Genomic DNA, 10,000 nt, shown 5'->3' with positions numbered 1-10,000 from the left:
CCAATTAATGTAATGCTTATTTAAAGAAGTCGGTTATACGCCCCATGTTGTTTACTACTTAATTTCCCGCTTAAGTTATGCTGGGTATGACGCCACCCTCCAGAATTTAGTGGGTAAAATTTAAATTGCTTAACTGCGCGAAAGCAATGTTTCTTTCGGGTTTGGCAGGAGTATGTTGGGAAGAGGTGAACTACGACACCCTCAAAACGACTACGCATGCGTGTGAGGCTAGTCAGGAATCAGGCGGTAGTCCGAGAAGGCACAAGTCCACGTTAAACCTCAAGAACAAGATTTAAATTGGAGTATTTTAATATGATGAAACTTTAGAAAAGGGTGCACTCCTGTATCTTTGTATCTCGTGGAGGCAAGCGTGGTCCAGTGGTTAGGGCGTTGGGTTTGCACGCGGCTGCTCCGGGTTCAAATCCCGTTCTAACCTCTGGTTAGGATTTGTTTCCGGTTGTCCCGGATTCAACTCTACTACGCTTTGTAAATAGCCAACTGGTTGCCTCCTGCCAGTTGGGTTTCTTAATAATAATCTTTCTGTTAACTTTGAATTGTTTCTTTCACATTGTTAAAAGTGGGGTGCCTGTAAACTAGCTTAATAGCTAAGTGCACTTCCACTATAAACAAAGCATTTACATTTACATTTACATTTTATCTCCTTTAAACTGATCTCTGCTGCATCATCGCGACGGTTAAATCTGTGAATTTACAGGATCCACGGTTTGCCCCTATGTCCCCTTCGGTTTTAAAAAGTAATGCAATGTCTACCGCTGTAACTTACAATCTCTCCAGCGTATAATGCAGAGCAGAGGTTGAAAGTGAATGGATACGGCAATGAGCTACCAGACAATTAACCCTATCCGGCATATGGCCCTCTCACGTAGCATTTCTTTGGAAATTCGTGCTTTAATTTAGCATTTTTTAACTCGTTTTAAAGTCCATCCTGAGAAAGTAATCTTGTATGATCGTTTCTCTTTGAGGAAGTGCATTCTTTTGGAACCTTTGAGACCATTCCTGTTATATTATTACGGCAATATTTGACTGATTTAGTATATACCACACAAGTGAAAAGTGCTTCCCGCGCATTCTGATTGCTTAGCTCGGAGGTAAATAGCAAGTACATTGTACTATTCACCACTGAGCAAACAGAGAAAAACAAAATGGCTACCCGTTTCGCTTCGGTGACTGAGGAGCAGCAAATTTTATCGATAAACTCGGGTGATTGTTCAACTTGAAATGCGTGTAACAGAAGACCGTCTGGGAGTTCAGTAAAATGTGTCAATAGTAAAATTGACCGTTAATTGTGTGTCCATTTAGTAAGCCAGGAGTGTTGATTGTACTATAACTGTCTCCCACTTAAAGTCAAGTTCTATTCAATCATCATCTATTCTTACCGTTCGAACAATTAAGTAAGTCAAGTAAAGTAAAGTAAAGTAACCATATTTAACGTCGATAACTCGTAACAGTAATTCAACTGACAAACCTGAGGTCGACGGTGCGCTCATTTTATGATGTTTCGTAAATTTCAACCTGCTCTGAAATAGTTCCACAAGAATGCTTCCATCTACGTTCTCTATGTCTGAAAAGAAAATTCTTGAGGTACTCTTACCTTTTTAATAATCCCTTTATGATAATAATATCTCAGTGAGCGACTGAGTTTATCATAGTTCATACTGGCTCGCTGTTTGAGTCGTCCCCATTTGTGTGCAACATCTTCTTGCTGTTTTATCTTGAATTCACCAGCCTCTTTTCTCGTCCATGATATCAGTGATGCGTATCTCTCATCCTCGAGCAACTCCAGTAGAAACTCCCATAAATGCAAGGTGTTGTTTATCCGACCGGATTCTTTTCTTCTCTCACCAGGGTCACTCTTACGTTGTGTAAATTCTGCAGATGTTGAGACAATAAGTGGATAGCCTTAAGGATGAAAGCCACTTTTATAGGTAACTCTACAAATTGCTTTTGATTTTCTCAGTTTTAGCAATTTTTAGTTTTTTCCTCGTTACTGTTTTATGCGGTTTTCTTCGCGATATATTCTTGCAGTTACCACACAAGTGAATAGTGTTTTCGGCGCATTTTGATTGGGTGGCTCGCTAGTGAATAACAAGCATTATTCACCACTGAGCAAAATAGCTTCCCGTTTCGCTTTGGTTACCATGGAACAAGTTTTATCGAGAAACGAGGCGGCTAATATTATCCAACCAGTGTCGGGGTATATACGTAAACAATCATCCACTTCCAGAAATAATTGTTGATTATTTTTACTTTAGTAAGAAGAATATTTTTGTGAAAAGCACAAAATTCGCGAAACGCGTCTTTGGAGGGTAAAATAATGCCCATCGTATTTCATCAGTGATCAGCAACAGCCCTAATTATTATATTAAAAACAAATGGCGATTTTGAGACGGCAATACCACATTATATTGACGGCTAGTTGGGAGAAAACTGTAAACTAATCAACTCGCGCCTGATCGAAATGTCAATTCTTTCTACCTGTGAAACGTATTTGTTTGCGTACGTCAGCAACCCAATTCAGTGCAACGACGTCAATTTCAACATTAGAACCAATCACAGGCCTCAAAAGTGAGACGGCAATACCACGAAATATTGACGGCTCGCGAATAGGTGGCTCAGTTGGTTGAGCGCCGTGAGTTCAACTCCGGACGGACCAACACTCAGGGTCTTTAAATAACTGAGGAGAAAGTGCTACCTTTGTAACGACATCTGCGAATGGTTAGACTTTCAAGTCTTCTCGGATAAGGACTATAAGCCGGAGGTCCCGTCTCATAAATTCTGTGGGACGTTAAAGAACCCACACACTATTCGAGAAGACTAGGGTATGCAGTTCCCGGTATTGTGGTGTGATCTATGGATATAGGGGTTAGGTGTCAATTGGGACGAAAGTTCTGTTCCTCTCTCCTGCCACTCCATGAATTGTGGCAAATAAATTAAAATAAAAATTTAAAAAAATTAAAATATCTCTGATCAGCATCGTCGCTAACGTCTTTTAAAACACGCAGAGGTAACCCAAAAATGAATAAGTTCTTAAAAGATCTTGTGCAGTTCTTACCAGTCATCGTGGCACTTGTCCCCAACTTTATTGACGAAAGGCTTGTAGATTTGTTCAAATTATATGCCTACGTGAATACAATAAAAGTTCAGTTAACTTTGGAGCAACCTCTGTTCACCTCTCACTGAATGTCAAAATGTTCGAATAAGCACAAGTAATAACGTGGGTCTTAAATCATCAGTGTGATCATCGGAGACTGAAGCCTTCTTCCTGGTTAAAAAAGAATGAGCTACACATTGCAAAAATTGGTTCCTTTTCTTAAAGCAGACAAGTTTTGAATGGAAAACTAAGTAAATCATATACCCTCACGATCGGAAACTTTTCGAAAGGCAAATACTAAGTGACACTGAAATCTGCCCCTTTGAAACTTCCTCTGCCATTGTCGCTCTGAATAATACGAGCGATTCGCTTTAGAAACCGAGGTCGTTTGGAAAATTGTTTTCCTCTTTTATGAGCCTCATGGACAGCACTGTAATTAAAAACTGTGCTGCGAAATATGTTACAGTGTCGGAAGAGGCAAAATTCCCGGAATTTATACGATTCCCTCTTGGATCAATGCCAAGAGTTCTCTGTCAAAATAATCTCTTTTAGCTTCTTTGTGAATGTGACATTCAATGTCACGTTATTCAAAATGATATGATGTCCTTCACTACGACGAGTTGACAGCGGCCTTCATAAGTTTGCTCAACTTGTTCAATGCATTTTAGTGTCAATTCCGACCATTCAAGTGAAGGTTACAGGCTAGCAGCGTCATGTAGTACCTATTGTTTAAGATGCTGTCTTTGCGATTCCTACTTTTGAGTCAATGTGGGTGAAATCCTAAAGTATGACAATTCAAAACTTCAAAAAAGCTGAGAAGCATGTTGTCTATTAGTGATGTCCTACAAGGTAGCTCTAACGCCGTCCAATTTTACAATGTGACCATTCAAATGGAAGCTATTGAGAATTACTTTCCTGTGCTGCTGTTTAGCATCGTGCTGTTTATGACGTTGGATGAAATTCTTAACTGTAACCGTTCGTAAAACCTACTGAGCTGTACTTTCCTGAGGTGGTTTTAACTTTTGGATTTGAATCAGAGGATGAAATCCTGAAGTATGACCATTTGAGTGAAAGTTAACGAGTTGTACTTTCTTGAGGTGCTGTTTAAATGTGCTGTACACTGAATCATGTAGTTAAAAGTGCTTCGGTTGTCATTGTTAAGTGTTGGCAATGAGAGGGCCATTCATCTTCCCAGCATCCCAGAAGTGACAAAGCAATACGCTCCATTCAATCATTATACATCGAACGCTAGGAATGAAAGACAATCATTTGAAAACGTAAATCCTTGTGCATGTGGAGCCCTCGAGTTGTAATTACGGTGCTGTGTTTCGGAGTGTTAACCGGTATTATCCTATAATCTCAAGTCTGTTAAAGCTATATTCCAGCGGAATATCTTAGGTTACTCTTTGGTGGCTTATACAGGCATGGAAATCCCTCACTGTTTCGAAATTGCACAAGTATGTTTCGTTTACTGAAGCTGGGACTTGCTGAAGAGTTACTGATCTAAATCACTTAGTTTTCAAACGCGTTTCGCTTCGAGGGCTATTAGAAGTGGGCTCAAATCGACAAAAATGTCCCTAATCCAATGATAAAAAGTTTACACATAAGATAAAACATACCTCTGAGCTGTTCTAAAACTTGTAGACGCCCACTGTACCCTATTATTTCCTTCTGTTATTTCCTTCTCAATCAATACCTTAAATGCTGCACATATAAAGTTTACGGTTAGAGCACCTCATGCCGTGTAATTGAGTTCATATAGAATTTCCTTGTTCAAAGTTCGGAACTCCTTGGGACGTGACTTTAGCTTGGCTTCCGATTTACCGCGGGGTTAATACAAAGGTATACAATTTCCTTGTTTGAAGTCAAACTCGGAAGTGTTTACAGTTTTCTAATAATATGCAGGTCTTGTCGCTTTGCAATTATTTAGAAAGCTTTATCAAGTTTATTACTTTATTCCAGTCTTCGGTTAATGGAACTGGAAATTTTGTAAGATATTCGTCGAAAAATATTACTGACACGAGCTGTGAAGTAACCATTTTTTGTTAGTCCTAAATATTCATCAGTCCTTAATATTCATCACATGTCACCATGCTGGATGAATTGCATACCTTTTTCTTTTCCTTTTTGCTTTTTTTGTACTTTGACAATTAAAAAATAAAAACTCACTTTTGGAGAGACAGCGTAAGATAAATGACTTTCACTGCGATAAAAGACAGGATATAGAGGCACTTAACTTCTGCATAAATTTAACTGAATTACAATGACCAACAGGCATTTGTTTTAAATTAATTACCTCTGGAGACTCGCTGTCTGATATAAATTAAACTCAATAAATTAGTAGAAATGCACGTTTATTTCTTGACTTTCAGTTCACATGTCCTTATCAACCGAATTCGTGAATCAAGATTTGCATGTAAAATATCTGGCCGGCAAGGGAATCGCATTTTTTAGATATCTTTACTTTGACCGAAAGGGTGATATTGTGACGACTACGATGGTGTTTTGCCCATTTTCTTTGAAGAACTGTTTTAATTGATAATCAGATTGCAATATATAGGTTGCTGATCTGTGCCCATTTTCTCACATGACCGACAAGGCAAAAAAGCGCCGATATGACGTCGTAATCACCATAACTTTTCTTACATTTGCAGTTTTTGCAAATTGGAACAAGTAGACCAAGACCAAAGTGACCAAGGTGTATTTTTCGTACCTTTTCGATTGTTCCACTCCGTCCCTTTATCCTTACTTCCTCAATCATCGACCCCACACGTTAGGTAGTACGTTTTGGAATTCAACCACAGGAAGCTGTGGTAAACAAACTAACGTCATTCCCACCTGTCCATTGTAACTATCAACACTGATATGTTATCATTGTCTCATTATTAGATGGCACGTGTGCAATTTACTTCCAAAAACGTCTTCCAATAATCAGACACCGTGACCACCAATCACATGGCAGGCTGGGTATTGTCAAGAGGTGTTGACACGGGCAAATCGTCCTTGAGTCCGGCTCACTGCAATCAGCTGAATTAGTAGTACACAGGTGGGCCGAATTATAAAGTTACATAACGTAATGACGATGCGTAAAACTTTGTAGAAGATAAGCTTCAGAAGATCAAGAGTGAACGAGTTGATCACGGAGCATTGATGTCAATAGTGATATTCACTAAGTTATAAACGATTCTTTTGATACTTAAATTTTGCCAACTGCAGAACAAAAGAATCTCGGTACATTAATGACGATATCGCTATACCCACTTCCTGAAGACCAGCGATATCCTTTTCATGAGGCTAACCGCTGTGTTGTGAAGGAGTGTATTTCAAGGCGTGAGCAACAGAGTGTTCACTGTCCCTTTTTTACTCCTTCTCGATCGTTTCGTCAAAGTCACTGAACATATTGGAGAAATTGTGTTTAGCGTTGTGTGACATGTTGACGTGACATTATTTTCTTGGAAATCCGGCCGTTGCTGAAGACATACACGTTCTTTATTATCAGTCAGTTTACAAGTGTCCGAGTCTGAAAACAATATCTATCACGATGATTGTAAGTTACCCTTTACTGAAAGACGGTGGTCAAGCAAAGAAGCGTCTTTGTTTTGTAACTCATTCAGATGTCAATATTAAAATATCTCACGACCATGCACGAGGCTTGTTTTTGTTCGTTATCAGCAACAAAATCATCGGGTGTGATACTGTGGATAGTTCATGGAATGACTATGTAATATGTTCTCGGTGAAGTGTAAACTAAAAGGTTCTTTTCTGATCCAGAGACCATAACAAGGCTTACTACGATCATCATCCTAATTAGGTTGAAAATCATTTTATATAAAACCAACTCTATTTAATGGCCTGACTTCCACGAGTTTCGTTTAGTCCCGATGGTGAAGCATTCTGGAACAAGTGATCGAAATGTGCTGGGTTCGACTCTATTTGGGAGGACTCGGTCTGACCCGAGTCATCATGATAAATACATTTCGTCAAGAAACGTATATATTTTCTGTTATTTCATTTCATTAAATTATCACACCAAGGCGTGAGGCTTTTTTGAGCCAAGTTTTGAGACCTTTTTGCCTTTGACTGAGGTTTCGACTTCTTAAAGTTAGCAATGCAAGGAAGAAATTGCAAATGCCATTGATTAGCTCAATTAGTCAGTTCAATTAATATCACTGCTTTTAAGTTGAGACGTTTAATTCAAGGAACAAATGTGGATTTCGAGGCCTGAGCGTTGTTACAAGAGCGGCGTTTCCACAATAGTGCTGCTGCGTTTCTTATCCAGTTGTTTAAACTGGGTGCCAGAGAAATTCGTTTAAGCAAGGTACGAGACAACGCTTGGGAAAAAATGTCTCCGGTACCCAGAGTACGACTTCTTGGATCAACAATGAAAATCAGCTAACAGAGTAACTTAATGTGAAAGACGCGAAGTCAAATCCCCTTGTAACAGATATAACCATGAAATCACAATTTGACAGTGTAGTGAAAAAATTCATATTTCCCGTTTATTTTTTCAGAAAGCAGAGACGAAACGGTGATATCAGGGTTTCTATGTCAAGCAACTTGTGATATATTGAAAAGTACGAGCGGCCTCGGCCGCTATCATCAGGGATTGCTTTAAGGAGACTATTTCCTGCCTCTCGCTCAATCCTCAATTGTAATATTTTTTGTCGAATCACGGTTGCTCGTTAAACTCAAACATGTACTTTGGTGTAAGGTGAACAGAATCATTTTACTTGATTTGGACCTGGTCTGATGGTTTTTTGTAGTATGCTAAAATGAATATTATTAAATGGATTAGAAAGGGCAATTTGGTTTCACGTACCAAAGTATCACAAACGCCCACTCTTATGCCTTTCTGGTATGCTGCTTGATCCTCAGCGTACCTTTCCCAGGTTCAATCCTGTACATTGACGTTTTTGCTACAGGCTTTTAAAATGCCCTCTTTCCGAGACATGGATTTTTTAGCGTTTTGTATGAGCGCCTCGGAATGGTCAGTTTTTCATTGCACTGCCCGACCTCCAGGTTCACTTTTTTATGCGCTCTGATCGTAAACTGAACATGAGTACATATATACACTACTCGCAAATATGCTATCAAGAATGTAACGGAAGTGTGATGACGCAAGTTACCTTTGTTTACTTCCTATGTCTGCTTGCATGCCCTGCAGTTTCGCAATAGATAAGTCGATTTTGTTAATTGATAAATTAAGTTATCGGAATTTTATTGCCGATAAGAAAAGAATTTCAAAATTGTCTAGAACTAAGACGTTCTTCAACGTATTCGTCAAATGCTAGGACAGGGTTTTGAAACCGTGAACACAACATTGTGCACATTTTGTGTCATCATTGAGGTGGCCACGTTGAAATCGGAGATGAAAAAGGTATGAATATAGTTCACAACCTTAAGTTTGGGTTTTTAGAGGCTCTCAGATCGCCGGTACTTATTACGAGAGCTACATGGTGCTGATAAGAGAAAAAGAGCTGTTACTTCGGTCGCAAAGGGACACCCCGCCCCTGAAAGTGGATTGTGTTGTGTGACACACGAAATAATATGTTCAGATAACTCTTGGATAGGGATTGGCACAAACAACAATCATTTAACATAAGAGAAATGCATTCGACAGCAAGAAATCAGTTAACCTTACACCAACCAGCCCGACAACGAAACCGATTATTTGCAGATTATTTTTCTGTTGCATGGTCACTTCCTGCTCCTATTAACGGCGTGTGGCCAGAGAGATCCAACTCGGAAGTTCTGCATGGTTACTCTTGAACCAAGTTGAAAGCGTTGCCAATGCTTTAGGTCTAATCTTCGGAAATGAAACGTCATTTGGAATTCTGATTCATCTTGCGTTGTACGTCACCGGCATAATATAGGGAATCTTTGTTTACAATTTTTTTCCTCATTAAAGGCTTTCGTTTTCCAATCAGTCATCCCAGAATAAAGTACTGAATATTGAAAGTGCCTTGCATAATGGCTATCTATCGCAAAAATCTGAGCAACGATGCTTTGAAAATTCCAAATTTTACGAAGAATTTATGGCATCATGCGCGCCTTTGCCAGCCAAGAATTCATCATGTTTTGATTGACCTTTTGGAGTCAAACGGTGTAAATAGCATAATGCACAGGCAGTGCAAGCTCAAAATGTTAGGAATTCAGTGTAACGTGACATATGCTATGTTACAGAACTACGCGAAACGTCACTCCCGCCTTTCAGCATATGGAGGTATTGTGTTACAACGGTTTGAATTTGTAAAGGTTTGTATGGGAAGGCAACGGCTTTGCTGGAAAAGTCAATTATTGTTATATTTTGTGAATAAAATCTACTTACCCTGTTGCCGCGTTGTATTCTTTGTTGTTTGCCAGCTTCGCAGGCCGATCTAACGCGATTTCGGCGACTTATCGTTTTGTGGGTTTCCACTGCTAAAAGAATTGACCCACTTAACCTGTTGGCTGGGATTTTTCTCCTTGGTGTCCTTAGCTAAAACTGAGCTGATAATTCTTCAAGAGAGACACGAAATCAATAAGAAGAAATTATAGATCAGTTTCATGGTCATCCATCCAAACAGCCGAATGACATCGTCTGCTTTGTTTATAATTGTGTTGCAAAATGCACGGCATATCGTTCCCTTGCACGCATGCAAAGTTCTCGGAAGCGGGAAGTAGCCTTGAAGCGAAATAAGAGGCCAAAATTTTCAAGAGACACAGATAGTAATGATGAAATGTGAAAATGCCGATGGACGAATGAGGTATTCTGGACATGGCGGAGTGATAACCAAGATGACAGCAACAACGTGGCAGTAAATAACATACGTAACATGCAAGCCAGGGATACTTTTTAAATTGCCTTTTGACCATTTTGGAGCGAGGCTGAAAATGTTTACACAGTGT

At 39.4% G+C, this 10,000-nt stretch overlaps 1 protein-coding gene across 7 annotated transcripts in view; it reads right to left on the bottom strand.

Annotated features, from left to right (window-relative positions):
- LOC138011622 (ETS domain-containing protein Elk-3-like) overlaps positions 1-10,000 on the bottom strand; it is a 15,951-nt gene that overhangs the window by 1,019 nt on the left and 4,932 nt on the right. Inside the window, exons 1-4 of one of the 7 annotated variants that reach the window (XM_068858711.1) lie at positions 7,932-8,170; positions 5,826-5,920; positions 3,074-3,140; positions 1,613-1,890 (exon numbers count right to left, since the gene is read on the bottom strand). In XM_068858711.1, the coding sequence (XP_068714812.1) occupies positions 1,613-1,890; positions 3,074-3,140; positions 5,826-5,873 (393 nt within the window). In that variant the 5' untranslated portion in view covers positions 5,874-5,920; positions 7,932-8,170. The other 6 variants (XM_068858714.1, XM_068858712.1, XM_068858715.1 and 3 more) reach the window with 6 other exon arrangements.

The sequence above is a fragment of the Montipora foliosa genome, chromosome 7 (assembly GCF_036669935.1).
Source record: "Montipora foliosa isolate CH-2021 chromosome 7, ASM3666993v2, whole genome shotgun sequence".
Taxonomy (NCBI): Eukaryota; Metazoa; Cnidaria; class Anthozoa; order Scleractinia; family Acroporidae; genus Montipora; species Montipora foliosa.
The sequence above is the reverse complement of the archived record's forward strand: the minus strand, read 5'-3'. Positions and strand labels throughout refer to the sequence as shown.